Here is an 18699-nt window from a genome sequence, read left to right on the forward strand (position 1 = left end):
TGACAAAGTAGAAATGAAAAGATGACGATAATGTAACCAGCCAGGTGCCCAGGTGAAATTATTTCCTGTATTCCTGAACAAAAGCACCAGTGCATGAACAATTGTAAAGGATGAATTGCATAAAGAAATATTTGTGGAAATGTATATTAATGACGAGATAAGTAATTTGTTTGTATCAGACACTGTATTGTGCCCTTGGCTGCATGCTTGGCAGCTGTATTCTTTCTTGCTGTTCATGTGGTTCTCACGAAGCTCACATGCCAGATCCAGTGGGATGCATTCAGTGTTGCCAACTCCTCAGTAAGGAAAGTAGCTATTGGCTGTCCTAAAGGTCGCTAAATGACGCCATCATCTAATTTGCATAATTGGCCATGTGCATGTAATTGTGATGGATGCTGTAAGAGAGAGGAATAACGTTGTGGGAGTGACAAAAAAGTGAGTAAAAAAACACCCTAAATATGTTTAGAACTGCAAATTAACTTCTGTCGATTATTTTTTATTTATTTTTTCTGTTTTTGTTTTTGGCTTGGGACCGGCAAAAGTGACCCAAAAGAGAGACACTGGCAGAGTTACTTAGTTCTTTTTTTTGTTATTTTTTGTATGTAATTTTTTTAACATTTACATCCCGCCCTGAGTGTAAGCCTGGGCGGGGTCAGCCAGCGGTGGCTCCCGCATGCGCAATTCATTTTCAGTCTGGACACGGAGGGGTGAACATATCCTGCGACTGCAGCTGGGAGGGAGACTGCTGCGCAAGGCCTGGGCCGCCTGTGAGTGCTTGGGACGGGGGTGGGGCCAAACAGCAGCACACGCTGCTCGTTGAGAAGAAGTAAGAATGATACGTGCATTCACGTCAAGTCTCCAATAACACCAGAAAAAGTTGCTAGATTTGTCGCTAAGTCGCTTTTTTGAAAATGTCTCGCTAGAGGGGTCTGAATACTCGCTAATATAGCGACAAAGTCAAATATAGCGACAACACTGGATGCATGGTGCTGAGGATGCAAACACTCTTATTTTACATCTGTACATTGCTCTACCTTTCATCACTGTGGAGTACTGCTCCACTGGTATGTTTTGCGCAGAGAGGGGCAGCTACCCGTTTAATGCATGGACAGCATGGATATTCTTGGCAAAAGTGAAATTGGAACAAGAGCTGCACCTCTTTGAATTTTTAGAGTTACTTGACAAAGGTGAGTGTCATAGAAACTGCAGAATATGCTCTTTCAGATACTATATAGTGGGGCTGAGCGGTTAAAGCATTGGGCCAGATACCGAATGGTTGCTAGATCGAATCCCAGAGCTGACAAGGTAAAAATCTGTCGTTCTGCCCCTGGACAAGGCAGTTAACCCACTGTTCCTAGGCCGTCATTGTAAATAAGATTTTTTTCTTAACCTGTTTTGGCTACGGGGCAGCATTTTCACGTTCGGATGCAAAGCGTGCCCAGAGTAAACTTCATGCTAATCAGGCTCAGATGCTAATATATGCATATTATTAGTAGTATTGGATAGAAAACACTCTGAAGTTCCTAAAACTGTTTGAATGATGTCTGAGTATAACATAACTCATTTGGCAGGCGAAAACCTGAGAAAAATCCAACCAGGAAGTGGGAAATCTGAGGTTTGTAGTTTTTCAACTCATTGCCTATCGAATATACAGTGTCTGAGTCATATTGKACTTCCTAAGGCTTCCACTAGATGTCAACATTCTTTAGAACCTTGTTTGAGGCTTCTACTGAAGTCTGCCAGAGTGGCATGATCACATGATCATATCATGCCAGAGTGGCATGATTACGTGATCACGCGCGCTTACGTGAGGGCGACCTGCGTTCCATTGCAATTCTAAAGACAAAGGAATTCTCCGGTTGGAACATTATTGAAGATTTATGTTAAAAACATCCTAAAGATTGATTCCATACATCGTTTGACATGTTTCTACGGACTGTAACGGAACTTTTTAACTTTTCGTCTGGACCTAGTGATCGCGCATCATGAATTTGGATTTGTGAACTCAAGGCCACGACAACAAGGTATTTGGACATAAATTATGGACTTTAAAGAACATTTATTGTGGAACTGAGATTCCTGGGAGTGCATTCTGATGAAGATCATCGAAGGTAAGTGAATATTTATAATGCTATTTCTGACTTCTGTTGACTCCGCAACATGGTGGGTATATGTTTGACTTCTTTTGGTCTCTGAGTGGCGTACTCAGATTATTGCATGGTTTGCTTTTTCCGTAAAGCTTTTTTGAAATCTGACAAAGCGGTTGCATTAAGGAGAAGTATATCTACACTGCTCAAAAAAATAAAGGGAACACTTAAACAACACAATGTAACTCCAAGTCAATCACACTTCTGTGAAATCAAACTGTCCACTTAGGAAGCAACACTGATTGACAATAAATTTCACATGCTGTTGTGCAAATGGAATAGACAAAAGGTGGGAATTATTGGCAATTAGCAAGACACCCTCAATAAAGGAGTGATTCTGCAGGTGGTGACCACAGACCACCTCTCAGTTCCTATGCTTCCTGGCTGATGTTTTGGTCACTTTTGAATGCTGGCGGTGCTCTCACTCTAGTGGTAGCATGAGACGGAGTCTACAACCCACACAAGTGGCTCAGGTAGTGCAGCTCATCCAGGATGGCACATCAATGCGAGCTGTGGCAAGAAGGTTTGCTGTGTCTGTCAGCGTAGTGTCCAGAGCATGGAGGCGCTACCAGGAGACAGGCCAGTACATCAGGAGACGTGGAGAGGCCGTAGGAGGGCAACAACCCGCAGCAGGACCGCTACCTCCGCCTTTGTGCAAGGAGGAGCACTGCCAAGGGCCCTGCAAAATGACCTCCAGCAGGCCACAAATGTGCATGTGTCAGCATATGGTCTCACAAGGGCTCTGAGGATCTCATCTCGGTACCTAATGGCAGTCAGGCTACCTCTGGCGAGCACATGGAGGGCTGTGCGTCCCCAACAAGAAGAATGCCACCCCACAACCATGACTGACCCACCGCCAAACCGGTCATGCTGGAGGATGTTGCAGGCAGCAGAACGTTCTCACGGGTCTCCAGACTCTGTCACGTCTGTCACATGTGCTCAGTGTGAACCTGCTTTCATCTGTGAAGAGCACAGGGCGCCAGTGGCGAATTTGCCAATCTTGGTGTTCTCTGGCAAATGCCAAACGTCCTGCACGGTGTTGGGCTGTAAGCACAGACCCATCACCTGTGGACGTCGGGCCCTCATACCACCCTCATGGAGTCTGTTTCTGACCGTTTGAGCAGACACATGCACATCTGGGACCTGTTGGATCGGAGGGTGAGGGCAGAACCACTCCTTTATTGGGGGTGTCTTGCTAATTGCCTATAATTTCCACCTTTTGTCTATTCCATTTGCACAACAGCATGTGAAATTTATTGTCAATCAGTGTTGCTTCCTAAGTGGACAGTTTGATTTCACGGAAGTGTGATTGACTTGGAGTTGCATTGTGTTGTTTAAGTGTTCCCTTTATTTTTTTGAGCAGTGTATAATTCTGTGCATAATACTTGAATCTTTTATCAACGTTTATTATGAGTATTTCTGTAAATTGATGTGGCTCTGTGCAAATTCACGGGATGTTTGAGGCAAAGCCAAATGTAAACTGAGGTTTTTGGATATAAATATGAACTTGATGAAACAAAACATAAATGTATTGTGTAACATGTTGTCCCGGGAGTGTCGTCGTCTGAAGAATATCAAAGGATAGTGATTAAATTTATCTCTTTCTGCTTTTTGTGACACCTCTCTTTGGTTGGAAAATGTCTGTATGGTTTCTGTGACTAGGTGCTGACCTAACATCATGATATGTTGRMCTTTCGCCGAAAAGCCTTTTTGAAATTGGACACTGTGGTTAGATTAACGAGAAGTTTATCTTAAATGGTGTCTAATASTTGTATGTTTGAGAAATTTGAATTATGAGATTTCTGTTTGAATTTTGCGCCCTGCAATTTCACTGGCTGTTGGCGAGGGGTCCCCCGCGAGCGGAACCCCGTTCCCAGACAGGTTAACTGACTTGCCTAGTTAAATAAAATAAAAATTATAATAACGTATGAGAGATCACTGTTTTACCTGCATGTGACTGTCAATTACAAGAAGCCCCCATCTCTTCATGTACAATTTGACAACTGATAGGCCTAATATTGTCACTCATCAGATTATTGTCAATGTAATCTTATCTATAGGCTATCTCTTATGTGTGAAATTCATTTTGGTATAGTTTCGATTTGCAGGCTGACTGGCATCGTTTTTCCCGCTCATCAACTTGGATAGAGTCGAGGATATATTTTGCAACACACATAGCATATTTTCTTCTCCCTTACAATACATTTGATTAGTAATACAGTTTAAGTAAATAAAACAGTCATGTAACTTATTTTTACAAAGGTAAACGTAAGAGAATGGGATCTACCCGTAATGTGCGTGGTCGAATTATTAACATGAGCGCCAACGGTCAAATAGGCACAACTCAAACACGTCATTACTTTTGTTTTTCTAAATTCAACCCTCTTCACCCTCATCATTCAGTTAGCCCTAATTTAAATGACATAGTGAAGTAACTTGTACAATTATTGCTCATTCCCTCCATTTGTTATTAATTCAGTGGGCTGGCTTGTTTGCTTTGCTGGATAGTGTCAAGGATATGTTTTGCATCATTTAGCATGTTTTCGTTTCCCTTTTGATTAGGAATAGAGTTAAATTAAACAGTCAATTTGATCGCACGCCTTGCAGGTCGATACCATTCTCTTATGTTTGCTTTGTAAAAATAAGCTGTAACGGGACTGTTTATCCCTCTTTTCTCTCTAATTTTGTGATATCCAATTGGTAGTTAGTCTTGTCCCATCTCTGCAACTTCTGTACGGACTCGGGTAAGGCGACGGTCGAGAGCCATGAGTCCTCCGAAACATGATCCCGCCAAGACACACTACTTGACACTGCTCGCTTAACCCGGAAGCCAGCCGCACCAATGTGTCAGAGGAAACACCATACGCCTGGCAAAGGTGTCAGCCTGCATGCGCCCAGACCGCCATAGGAGTCCCTAGAGCGCAATGGGACAAGGATATTCCAGCCGGCCAAACACTTCCCTAAACCAGACGACCCTGGGCCGATTGTGCGCTGCCTCATGGGTCTCCCGGTCTCGGCTGGCTGCGGCACAGCCCTGTATCAAACCCAGATCTGTTGTGACTCCGCTAGCACTGCGATGCAGTGCCTTAGACTGCTGCTACGTTTTCATTAAAACACCGTCGACCACAGTTATTKCTCAAATGTACACATAGGTATTTGCTATGCCTCGACTGATACCTCCTGAGGTTGGTCACGAAACTCGCCCGACAATTATCCCCCCTTGAAGCAGGGCAGTGTAAACAGAATTCTTGTTGAGCCAACACTCCTACAATGTAAATGGTATTAGCAGAGCAGTCTTTTTGAAAKGGTTTGCTGATATTAGAAATTTGTAGGGTATGGAATAGTAAAAAAATCGTTAACACTTAACGTGACACGGTGTCAAGTAATGACACTGTCATAAGTGTGTGATAAAATCAGCAAAAAGAGACGTCCCTTTTTCAGGACCCTGTCTTTCAAAGATAATTCGTAAAAATCCAAATAACTTCACAGATCTTAATTGTAAAGGGTTTAAACACTGTTTCCCATGCTAAAGAGGCTTTTCTACTGACTCTGAAAAACACAAAAAGAAAGATGCCCAGGCATGCTGCCAGGAGGCATGAGGACTGCAGATGTCGCCAGGGCAATACATTGCAATGTCCGTACTGTGAGACGCCTAAGTCGGCGCCATAGGGAGACAGGATGGACAGCTGATCGTCCGCGCAGTGTCAGACCACGTGTAACAACACCTGCACAGGATCATTACATCCGAACATCACACTTGCGGTACAGGATGGTGGCAACAATTACTCAAGTTACACCAGGAATGCACAATCCCTCCATCAGTGCTCAGACTGTCCACAATAGGTTYAGAGAGGCTGGACTGAGGGCTTGTAGGCCTGTTGTAAGGCAGGCCCTCACCAGACCTCACCGGCAACAACCGTCGCCTATGGGCGCAAATCCACCGTCGCTGGACCAGACCGGACTGGCAAAAAGTGCTTCACTGACGAGTCGCGATTTTGTCTCACCAGGGGTTGATGGTCGGATTCGCATTTATCATCGAAGGAATGATCGTTACACCGAGGCCTGTACTCTGGAGCGGGATCAATTTAGAGGTGGAGGGTCCGTCATGGTCTGGGGCGGTGTGTCACAGCATCATTGGTCTGAGCTTTTTGTCATTGCAGGCAATCTCAACGCTGTGCGTTACTGGTAAGACGTCCTCCCTCATGTGGTACCCTTCCTGCAGGCTCATCCTGACATGACCCTCCAGCATGACAATGCCACCGCACAGAATGTGCAGTATGGCTGATTTCCTGCAAGCTAGGAATGTCAGTGTTCTGCCATGGCAGCTAAGAGCCTGGATCTCAATCCCATTGAGCACGTCTGGGACCTGTTGGATCGGAGGGTGAGAGCTAGGGCCGTTCTCCCCCAGAAATGTCTGGGAACTTGCAGGTGCCTTGGTGGAAGAGTGGGGTAACATCTCACAGCAAGAACTGGCAAATCTGGTGCAGTCCAGTACTTAATGCAGCTGGTGGCCACACCAGATAATGACTTACTTTTGATTTTGACCCCCCTCCCCTTTGTTAAGGGACATATTATTCCATTTCTGTTAGTCACATGTCTTTGGACTGGCCACCCCTCATAGCCTGGTTCCTCTCTAGGTTTCTTCCMAGGTTTTGGCCTTTCTAGGGAGTTTTTCCTAGCTACCGTGCTAGCACTTTGATATATCAGCTAATGTAAGAAGATTTGATGATACATTTGATTTGATGATTTGGAACTTGTTCAGTTGGTCTGTTGAATCTACAAATATTTACACATGTTAAGTTTGCTGAAAATAAACGCCGTTGACAGTGAGGACTTTTTTTTTGCTGAGTTTGTCTTAACAGCTGACAACTTGTCGTATGACTATTATAAACAGGTTAACACGGTCATGACACTTATATTTAGACCTGTTCTGGCATTTATTGTTTTTTAATGGCTGGCTATGACACCCACATTTATTAAAATTAGTTTTTTCCCCTGCCAAGACGTTTCCATTCTTTTTGAACGTTTGTTTCATAAATGCTTTGATGAAAATATTAACACTTTACACGGACAAAGAGAACCATTGCAATTTTACAATAAAACTATCAGGGCTGAGCTCGCTGTATGTATGCAGAGTTGAATTGTGAAGGCATTTGTAATTAAAACGATACTCATACAGTATGTCATTATTGTGTTGATTAATTCCAGTCAATTATTTTTTTTTATTAAAAAGGCCTAGTTAGCCCAGCCACCCACAGTTAAAATATTAACCGAAGTTGGATCACATTCACATTTTCTCAGAACACAAGTAAATGGGCCTATTTTAGGCTATAAAAACATGACGTTATGTTTTCCCTGGCCAGGCCCAGATGGGATCAGATAGGCTCCTCTAGGCTAGTTGTAGCTGTGGTTATCAGTAGACTACAGTCAGACTGAAGCACAGACATTGTACACGTTGACAAATCAAGAGGCGTTTTATTAAATGTTTTTGGGGTTGCTGGTATYGGCTTCCCAGTGAATTCACTTATACCCATGTTTTCAGTTACAATTTGCTATTACACATGTAATGATTTGCATAATAGTTATAAAAATGAAGCCTGGTTTGTTGTAATTTTGAAAGGTAGGCCTACTGTCCTTTTATATTAATATGAAGTTTAATCGTTTTTTTTTTAAATTCGCTATTGTTACTTGAAGACCTGCTGTTAGCAACTCTGCTTATGTCTTGAAGCTAAAATGTAAAGAGTAGCCCTACGGCCGAGAGAATAAACCTTTTTAATTGTCTGCACACGTTTGTGAATTGTTGCATTCAACAGTGTAGCTAATATGTTTTAGGTGGAACATTTCTGTCATTGTTGAATAGTTTGTGCTTACTGGCTAGTGGCTACTGTGATATTTACYGTCAATTTGAACTGTGGACCAATGTTATGTTGCCAGCCACAACGAAAGTTATGGTAAGGCAAGGATGTAATGTGAACTGGTAAGTAGAATTCTGTTTCGCCACCCTGCTCCTCTCTCTCCTTCATATCTCGTGGTGAGAATAGGGCCGGAGTTGTTCCGAAACAGGTGTATTAAAATTCAATTTAAGAGGAGAGACACCTCTGCATTGGCTGAATAGATTTACCATTGTAAGACAAATGCACACTTCAGGAGAAGGGTAGAGAATCGGGACACAGCTTTTGAGATGTGCATTCAATTCCTCAAAGAAAATCCTGGACTGTCAACTGTAAATGTCAGGCACTATGTAAACGCACTTGAGTGTGTGTCTCAGTTTGCATTCCAAACAACCCCCTATTCTCTACTACATAGTGCACTACTTTTGACCAGAGCCATATGGACCCTTGTCAGAAGTAGTGCACTAGATGGGGGGGGGGGGGGGGGTGTATTAGAGAGCGTGACTCACCCTCTATACYGGCACTGGTCCTTTTTGTATCACAGTGTATTGATAAAACTAGGAAAGGAATTTTAGAACGTGAGTGTCATGACCTTCCCTGTCCGTAGAGGTTGTTGCACCCCTGCACTAACATCTGTTTCTTTCTAAGCTCAACAATGACAATGAGGAATATACCGTGTGTTTACTGGGCTTGCAGGCTTCACCGTCCTTATACTTAGTTGTAGACTATCTCTGGCTGTTATTTGTTGCCTGTTTTAAAATGCTTTGTCCCACCATCACACCGGCAGGATTTAGGGCTTCTAACCCCATGTAAACATTGTGTGTTTGAGCTACAGACTGCTGGGTTGTTGCATTTGATTGGTCTATTTCTTCTGCATCATGATACCAACCATAAGTGTGTGATTTAACGGGGGCTGAGCTAGAGCGTTGTATGTGAGACAAGGGCGGACCCGAAAACGGTTCGTCGAACAAAAACATCCGACAGTTGTGACCTACAAACTATTATGACCCCTATGTGCATGTTCGTGAGTCTTTCACATGTAACCTGTTTTACTCTGGRGCTCACAGGCCACACGAATCGTTAGAAGGTAAGGGGTTCTTCTACATAGAAGATCATAGGAAATCGCAAGACAGTGTCTATAATACTGTAATAAGCTCACATAGTTGTCGAACTCCACACAGTTGTCACTGGCTAGTTGGATATTCGTTCCCCACTGAGCAGACAATTCCTGTACTTACAGCATTCTTATAAATTCATTTTGTCAGATTTGTTTGGTGGCCTTATTTTGTTGACATTTTTCAATTAAACTCATAAATTAAACTTTATGGTTGTACTGAAAATAAAATGGTAAAACACTTCAATGTGATGCTAAATATGAGGGCAGAGCAAGCAGATTAATGAAAGTGGTGCATTTTTTCACTAGGGGATTTAATGGGACTGATGAGGTTATTAACCTTGCAGAAATGCAGCTTTTCAGGCCTGTAAGGCAATATTAATGCTACTGCGGAGGCACTCTGCAACACTTACCCACTCTCTCTCGCTCTCTCTTACTTTCTTCGTCACCTCTCTCTCTCCAATCCCCCTCTCATCTACTCTTCTCTATCAGGATGACTTCCTCTTCAGTGTGTCCATCGTCAGTGGCGTGATGTGTGTCATTCTGGCCGTGGTCAAGTTCATGCTGGGTAGGGTGCTCACTAGCAGCGCCCTCATCACAGACGGTAGGTACCTAACTCGGTGTGTAGTTGCGCCAAGACAATGAGCTTCAGTCAGTTTTTTTTCTTCTTCTATTAGGATTGTTAGGATAAGATTATCCTTGGTCTGTACCTAGGGGAAACCTCACCCTGGAGCTACCGAACTCTGAGGAAGCAACGCATACTTCTGCCTGATCTAGGCCACTTGAGTTCAGGCCAGTTAGAGAATTGGGGGAAGGTGGAGCACGAGGGTGAAAAACTCCATAGGGAATCTTGGAGAGAAAAGGGGAAAAGGTATGGTGTATAGGAGGCTATGGTTGTGTCTGAAATGGTGCCCTATTCCCATAGTGCACGAAGATGGAAGGTTTATTGGCTTAGACGCCATCATGAAATCTGTGGAATATATTGGGAACTACTTAGTGCACTATATAGGGCAGTGAACATCAATTAGATTCAGCCCCAGGCCAATTTCTTTTCTTGAGCAGATGGTCATGGGGCTGGAACATATACTGAAGATGGTGCCGACAGACATGGTAGCTCTGCTTCTAGCGCCTGAGCAACTTTGCACCATTTTTTTGTTATTTCTGCAGCTGGTTAATAACTTTTGGATAGCAGAGCGGCGGTATTCACCAGCATTACGACAGGAGTACGACTTTCCCAAATTGTATCCTTTGTTCGTACCATCCAGAGCAATTGAACTTATCTCTGAGGCTGSTCCGGGACGCCGCCGGCGGAGGAAAGTTATTCAGAGTGGACTTCTAGTCCTACTCAGGAGGCGTGCACACCATCCACCGCTTCCGAGTATATTACTCGCTAATGTTCGATCTCTGGACAATAGCTCAGGGTGAGCTCAGGGTGAGGATCTCCTTTCAGAGAGACAACAGGGACTGTAACATAATGTTTCACAGAATCATGGCTCACTCCGGATATGCTGTCCCCGTCCATACAATCAGCTGTGTTCTCCAGTACATCACGCAGACAGGACTAAAGAACTCTCCAGGAAGAAAAAATGTTGGCTGTGTATGTTTCATCAMTAATTGTTCATGGTGTGATAATGTACAGAAACACATGTCCTTTTGTTCACCTGACCAAGAAAACCTCACAATCAAATGCAGACCGTATTACCTCCCAAGAGAATTCTCTTCGGTTATAGTCACAGCCTTGTATTTTCCCCCTAAAGCCGATAACACGACAACCCTCAAGGAACTACATTGGCTTTTTGTGCAAACTGGAAACCACATATCCTGGGGCCGGATTTATTGTAGCTGGGGATTTTAACAAAGCAATTTTGAGGAAAAGGTGACCGAAGTTCTATCAACACATTGACTGTAGTACTCATGCAGCTAAAACTCTCGACCACTGTTACTCCCCCTTCCGGGATGRCTACAAGGACTTCCCCCGCCCTCGCTTCGGAAGATCAGATCACGAATCCATTTTGCTCCTCCCTTCCTARAGGCAGAAACTCAAACGGGAAGTACCTGTGCTAAGGTCTATTCAACGCTGGTCTGACCAATCGGAATCCACGCTTCAAGATTGTTTTGATCGCGTGGACTGGGATATGTTCCGGGTAGCTTCTGAAAATAACATTGACGTATACACAGACAATAGGACTGAGTTCATCAGGAAGTGTATAGGGGATGTTCCCACTGACTGTTAAAACCTACCRAAACCAGAAACTGTGGCTAAATGGCAGCATTCGCGCAAAACTGGAAGCGCGAACCACCACATTTAACCATGGCAAGTTGACTGGGAATATGGTTGAATACTAACAGTGTAGTTATTCCCTCCGTAAGGCAAACAGGCAAAACGTCAGTACAGAGACAAAGTGGAGTCACAATTCAACGGCTCAAACACGGGACGTATGTGGCAGGGTCTACAGACAATCACGGATTACAAAGGGAAAAGCAGCCAGGTCACGGACACGTCTTGCTCCCAGACAAGCGAAACCCCTTTATCCACTTTGAGGATAACACAGTGCCACTGACACGGCCCACTCCCAAGGACTGTGGGCCCTCGTTCTCCGTGGCCGACGTAAGACATTTAAGCGTGTTAACCCTCGCAACGCTGCAGGCCCAGACGGCATCCCTAGCCGTGTCTTCAGAGCATGCGCAGACCACCTGGCTGGCGTGTTTACGGACATATTCAATCTTTCCCTATCCCAGTCTGCTGTCCCCACTTGATTCAAGATGTCCACCATTGTTCCTGTACCCAAGAAAAGCGATCGCCCTGTAGCACCCACTTCTGACATGAAGTGCTTTGAGAGGCTAGTTGAGGACCATACCATCTCGATCTTATCTGACACCCTAGATCCACTTCAATTTGCGTACCGCCCCAATAGAGCCACAGACGATGCAATCGCCCATCACACTGCCCTATCCCATCTGGACAAGATGAATACCTATGTAAGAATGCTGTTCATTGACTGTAGCTCAGCCTTCAACACCATAGTACCCTCAAAGCTCATCATTAAGCTTGGGGCCCTGGGTCTGAACACCGCCCTGTGCAACTGGGTCCTGAACTTCCTCATGGGCCACCCCCAGGTGGTGAATGTAGGAAACAACACCTGCACTTCGCTGATACTCAACACAGGGGCCCCACAAGGTGTGCTCAGCCCCCTCCTGTACTCTCTTTTCACCCATGACTGCATGGTCATGCACGCCTCCAACTCAATCATCAAGTTTGCAGACGACACAACAATAGTAGCCCTGATTACCAACAATGACGAGAGCCTACAGGGAGGAGGTGAGGGCCCTGGTGGAGTGGTGCCAGGAAAATAACCTATCCCTCAACGTCAACACAATGAAGGAGCTGATCGTGGACTTCAGGAAACAGCCAAGTGAGTACACCCCTATCCATATCAACAAGACCGCAGTGGAGAAGGTGAAAAYRTTWAAGTTCCTTGGCGTACACATCACTGACAAACTGAAATGGTCCACCCACACAGTGTGGTGAGGAAGGCGCAACAACCCCTCTTCAACCTCAGGAGGGTGAAGAAATTCGGCTTGACCCCTAAGACCCTCTCAAACGTTTACACATGCACAATTGAGAGCATCCTGTCGGGCTGTATCACCGCCTGGTACAGAAACCGCACCGCCCGTAACCGCAGGGCTCTCCAGAGGGTGGTGCGGTCACACTGCCTGCCCTCCAGGACACACATAGCACCTGAAGTCACAGGAAGGCCTAAAAGATCATTAAGGCCATCAACCACCCGAGCTATCGTCCAGAAGGTGAGGTCCGTACAGGTGCATCAAAGCTAGGCCCCGAGAGACTGGAAAAACAGCTTCTATCTCAAGGCCATCACTGTTAAATAGCCATCACTAGCCGGCTACCATCCTGTTGCTCAACCCTGCACCTTAGAGGCCACTTTAATGTTTACAACCTGCTTTACTCATTTCATGTGTATATACTGTATTTTTATCAATGCCACTCTGACATTGCTCATCCTAATATTTATATATTTGTTCATTCGATTTTTACTTTTAGATTTGTGTGTATTGTTGTGCATTGTTAGATACTACTGCAGTGTTGGACATAGGAACACAAGCATTCCGCTACACCCACAATATCATCTGCTAAATATGTGTATGACCAATAGTTTGATTTGATAAACGCAACCTGCAAAAATTTCGAAGATTTTACTGCGTTACAATTCAAATGAGGAAATCAGTCAATTGAAATAAATTCATTAGGTTCTAATCTATGGATTTCACATGACTGGGCAGGTGCGCAGCCATGGGTGGGCCTGGGAGGGCATAGGCCCACCCAATCAGGATTACTTTTCCCCCACAAAAGGGCTTTATTACAGACAGAAATACTCAGTTTCATCAGCTGTCGGGTGGCTGGTCTCAGACGATCCCGCAGGTGAAGAAGCCGGATGTGGAGGTCCTGGACTGGCGTGGTTACACGTGGTCTGCGGTTGTGAGGGCGGTTGGACGTACTGCCAAATTCTCAAACGACGTTGGAGGCAGTTTATTTAGAGAAATTAACATTAAATTCTCTGGTAACAGCTCTGGTGGACATTCCTGCCAATTGCATGCTCCCTCAACTTGAGACATCTGTGGCGTTGTGTAACAACTGCACATTTTAGAGTCGCCTTTTATTGTCCCCATCACAAGATGCACCTGTGTGATGAGCATGCTGTTTAATCAGCTTCTTGATATGCCACACCCGCCAGGTGGATGGATTATCTTGGCGAAGGAGAAATGCTCACTAACAGGGATTTAAACAAATTTGTGCATAACATTTTATAGAGCTTTTTGTGCGTATGGAACATTTCTGGGATCTTTTATTTCAGCTCATGAAACATTGGACCAACACTTTACATGTTGCGTTTAATATTTTTGTTCAGTATAATTACAAATAATTTGTAGACTGCAATTGACTGCAAGAAGCCCAAACAGATATAACTAAAACCTTTAAAATTTCAAATATGCACTCTTTTTCAATATTTTTAGAGCCGGTAGGTGCTGGGTTTTTACCCACACAGACCGGAGAATTGCATATAGTATACCCTCAGGTACTGGGCCGAACATCTATTTACTTCTATACCTGAGACAGTTGTTCACTACTTAGGAGTCTTTATCGACAACTCCGTAGCTGCTGAGCTCTTAATGTCCCTTCTCGTTTCAATAAGAGATTTGTGGCAAACAGGCTGGCATCAAACCAATTTGAAAGGTCAGCTTTGGATGGAGATACTCGCTCATTAAAGTGTGTGTGGGGTTCGTTAAATTGTATGTGAGAGTGACAGCTAGCAGAATAGAGTAGGAGTTATTTACCTACCAGATTTTCGTCTAAATGTGACATTAAACAAGCCATCAAAGGGGCAATCTGTGATTGCTACATACATTTTTAGACTTAAGTGAATGATATTTTTTTTTATACTCATTGATTCTTGAAGAATATAACTTATAAATGCTACATAAGCTTAGTTCAACTGTTGTACCCCATCGGAACCCAAAGTATAAGCTAGTTTTGCGCCCTTGTTTTTAAGAAATGTAAACAAACACTGTAGTCTCTGTGTAAGTTTGATCTCATGGATGTTCAGTCCTTGCATCCAATTTGAGTGGTTACATTTCTCCAGCCCTGTCACTTAGCTGTTTAACACTGACGGGGTGTCCCTTTGTTGTTGTTAGAACTGCAGATTGCCCCTAGGAATACAGCGCCATAGATGATATTCTTTACGGAGGTAATTGACGTGCCCAGCCTGGTCATATCAAACATACAGTATGTAAAAGACTGCCTGAGGTCCTTGTCAGTCGGTGTGTTTTTGAGGTGCCGAGAGAGCCAGTTGAGTGGGCTCTTATGAATCGAATGAGGAGACCCAATCGAAAAGGTTTCAAAATCGTCTCTGTTCATTCTGTTTTATGGACTTTCGTATTAAGACTCTGTGGCAGACTACATGTCATTTCATGAAATATATGTACATGTGTTCATTGTTGTTAATGTTCAAGCTATTTCTATTTCCCTCTGTGGGATAATACAGTTGACTAAACTGCCTCTCTTGTCTGATCTACAGGTTTCAACTCCCTGGTGGGCGGAGTCATGGGCTTCTCCATCCTAATCAGTGCCACGGTGTTCAAGCACGATCCCAAAGTGTGGTACCTGGACGGGTCCATAGGGGTCCTGATAGGTCTCATCATCCTGGCCTACGGGGTCAAGTAAGTGGGTACGGCCCTCAAACTCTACTCTGGACCTCAAAGCCAGTTTCATTTTGTCATTGTTCCCCTCTAATCAGGGACTGATTTAGACCTGGGACACCAGGTGTGTGCAATTATCAGGCAGAACAGAAAACCAGCAGGCTCCGGACCTCGTAGTGTAAGAGTTGAGTATCCCAGGTGTAGGGGGAAACTGCCTCTAAACACTGATATTGGGTCAGTTTTGCCCGGCAATGGTTAGGATTCACGGAGGGGAAGCTAATCCTAGATCTGTATCTAGAAGAAACATAATATTCAATCACTTTTACACACATGTACATTATGTCCCCTGAGAAATACACTTATTTAAATAACAGAAATGTTGTCATTTAAATTGTAACCATTGAGAAGGCCCTTGGAGTAGAAACGTCCATTGTACATACCAGTGGATGCGCATGTTTTACATTGCCCGGTGCCCCAGTGGGTGGAGATTTCACCACGTTTTGCATCAATGGAATGATGCAAAACGAACACGGCCAGTGTTTCACTTAGATTGTTTTCCAGGTGGGGCCGAAAGCAACATTCAGACACCAAAATGGTCACTACGCTTGTAAACATTAGTGGAGCCGCTTTTGGTGTTAACTATAAAAAAAAAAGTTAATTGTTTCCCTCACACAGTAAATCAACTGCTCCTAAATATATATATTTTTGCCTGTAGTGTCAATAACACAGTTTGAAAAATAGAAGGGTATTTTACAGATTTTTAACTCAATCACTTTTACTATTCTCTGGACAGTCAGGGGGAAAAAAGGAATGTCAAAGTATGTAGAGGAAAAATTCTCGCAGAAGTAATGAATTTAGAACCACAGCGCGGCAAAGAAATAGAGCTTTCCTTGCGTGATTCCAGTGATGGTGACCCTCATCTGACTGTGCAGTCGGGGAGAGAAGGTGCTCTTCATGTGTCTTCCCAGGTAGCACATCTCAACCAAACCATCACAGACAAAGAAATGTATTTATTATTTTTAAAACAAGACATTTGGAGGACCAGAAACAAGGCCATTTATTGATGCACATTATAAGTGCTGTTTGTCTTTCCTGATAAAGCTTGAGGGGGGAAAAAAACTAGTTAAGTTCAACAGCGACGTCAAACCAACAGAACAACACCCTGTTGATAAATATGGCCCAGTAGATGATGTTTTTGATGTTCCTCTTCACCCAGGTGAAGAGCGCTCTCTGGGCAGGGACGATCTGGCTGTAGAAGAAACAATTAATCCAAATAGTTTGACATGCTGCCGGATACGGTGTACCCCACTACCAAATAAAAGGTAAAGATGAGCTCTAGCTGCAGACTTCAATTACAATACCAGAAACCAGGTACTGTAGACTGGTGAATCACACCATAGATCCCACTAGTATCTTCACAGGCTGTTTCAGTCTCTGCCTCGCGGTGGATGGAGCATGCAGAAGGACAAAAATAAGTTTGCCAATATGTTGAGAATAGCGAGAGGCCTATTGACTATGGCAAAGGCCAAGTAACTCATCTCAGTAAACTGGAACTGCATTTCTGACGAGACAGAGGACCTCTCCTAGTGATATCTTCTCTCTCAACGTTCCAGGTGCTCGAATGCTGGACACGCTACCAGAGCCTGGGATTTCAGGTATCTCTTAGGCATTAACTAAACTGGGCAAAAAAAGAAACGTCCCTTTTTCAGGACCCTGTCTTTCAAAGATAATTCGTAAAAATCCCAAACTTCACAGATCTTCATTGTAAAGGGTTTAAACACTGTTTCCCATGCTTGTTCAATGAACCATAAACAATTAATGAACATGCACCTGTGGAAAGGTTGTTAGTGTCTTAACAGCTTACAGACGGTAGGCAATTAAGGTCACAGTTATGAAAACTTAGGACACTAAAGAGGCCTTTCTACTGACTCTGAAAACACCAAAAGAAAGATGCCCAGGGTCCCTGATCATCTGCGTGAATGTGTCTTAGGCATGCTGCAAGGAGGACTGCAGATGTGACAGGGGCAATAAATTGCAATGTCCGTACTATGAGACGCCTAAGACAGCGCTACAGGGAGACAAGACGGACAGCTGATCGTCCTCGCAGAGTCAGACCACGTGGAACAACACCTGCACAGGATCGGTACATCCAAACATCACACCTGCGGGACAGGTACAGGATGGCACCAACTACCCGAGATACACCAGGAACGCACAATCCCTTCATCAGCGCTCAGACTGTCCGCAATAGGCTGAGAGGCTGGGCTGAGGGCTGCTGTAAGGCAGGTCCTCACCAGACATCACCYGCAACTGCGTCGCCTATGGGGCCCAAACCCACCATCGCTGGACCAGACAGGACTGGCAAAAAGTGCTCTTTGACGAGTCGCGGTTCTGTCTCACCAGGGGTGATGGTCGGGTTTGCGTTTATCGTCGAAGGAATGAGCGTTACAACGAGGCCTGTACTCTGGAGCGGGATCGAGGTGGAGGGTCTGTCTTGGTCTTTGGCGGTGTGTCACATCATCATCGAACTGAGCTTGCTGTCATTGCAAGCAATCGCAACGCTGTGCGTTACAGGTAAGACATCCTCCTCCCTCATGTGGTACCCTTCCTGCAGGCTCATCCTGACATGACCCTCCAGCATAACAATGCCACCAGCCATACGGCTCATTCTGTGTGTGAATTCCTGCAAGACAGGAATGTCAGTGTTCTGCCATGGCCAGCGAAGAGCCCGGATCTCAATCCCATTGAGCACATCTGGGACCTGTTGGATCGGAGGGTGAGGGCAGAACCACTCCTTTATTGGGGGTGTCTTGCTAATTGCCTATAATTTCCACCTTTTGTCTATTCCATTTGCACAACAGCATGTGAAATTTATTGTCAATCAGTGTTGCTTCCTAAGTGGACAGTTTGATTTCACAGAAGTGTGATTGACTTGGAGTTACATTGTGTTGTTTAAGTGTTCCCTTTATTTTTTTGAGCAGTGTATATATATTGAAGCTCCCTATATACACTGTGTACCAAACATGAAGAACACCTGCTCTTTCCATGACTGACCAGGTGAATCAAGGTGAAAACTATGATCCGTTATTGATGTCACGTGTTAAATCTATTTCAATCAGTGTAGATGAAGGGAAGACAGGTTAAATAAGGATTTTTAAGCCGTTAGAGTCTAACGGTTAGACAATTGAAAGATGGGTTGTGCCATTCAGAGTGTGAATGGGCAAGACAAAAGATCTAAGTGCCTTTGAACGGAGTACGATAGTAGGTGCCAGGCGCAGCGGTTTGTGTCAAGAACTGCAACGCTGCTGTGGTTTTTAAGGCTCAACAGTTTCCC

General features: G+C 44.3%; 1 protein-coding gene across 3 annotated transcripts in view; it reads left to right on the forward strand.

The window, feature by feature from the left end:
- The window catches only part of LOC111953234 (transmembrane protein 163a), a 67871-nt gene that overhangs the window by 41064 nt on the left and 8108 nt on the right, over positions 1–18699 (forward strand). For 2 of the 3 annotated variants that reach the window (XM_023972371.2, XM_023972369.3), the window contains exons 6-7: positions 9645–9756; positions 15245–15386. In XM_023972371.2, the coding sequence (XP_023828139.1) occupies positions 9645–9756; positions 15245–15386 (254 nt within the window). Of the gene's footprint in view, positions 1–9644; positions 9757–15244; positions 15395–18699 lie in introns of all 3 variants that reach the window. The other variant, XM_023972370.3, reaches the window with a different exon arrangement.

Source organism: Salvelinus sp. IW2-2015, linkage group LG27 (genome assembly GCF_002910315.2).
Source record: "Salvelinus sp. IW2-2015 linkage group LG27, ASM291031v2, whole genome shotgun sequence".
NCBI classification, from domain to species: Eukaryota; Metazoa; Chordata; class Actinopteri; order Salmoniformes; family Salmonidae; genus Salvelinus; species Salvelinus sp. IW2-2015.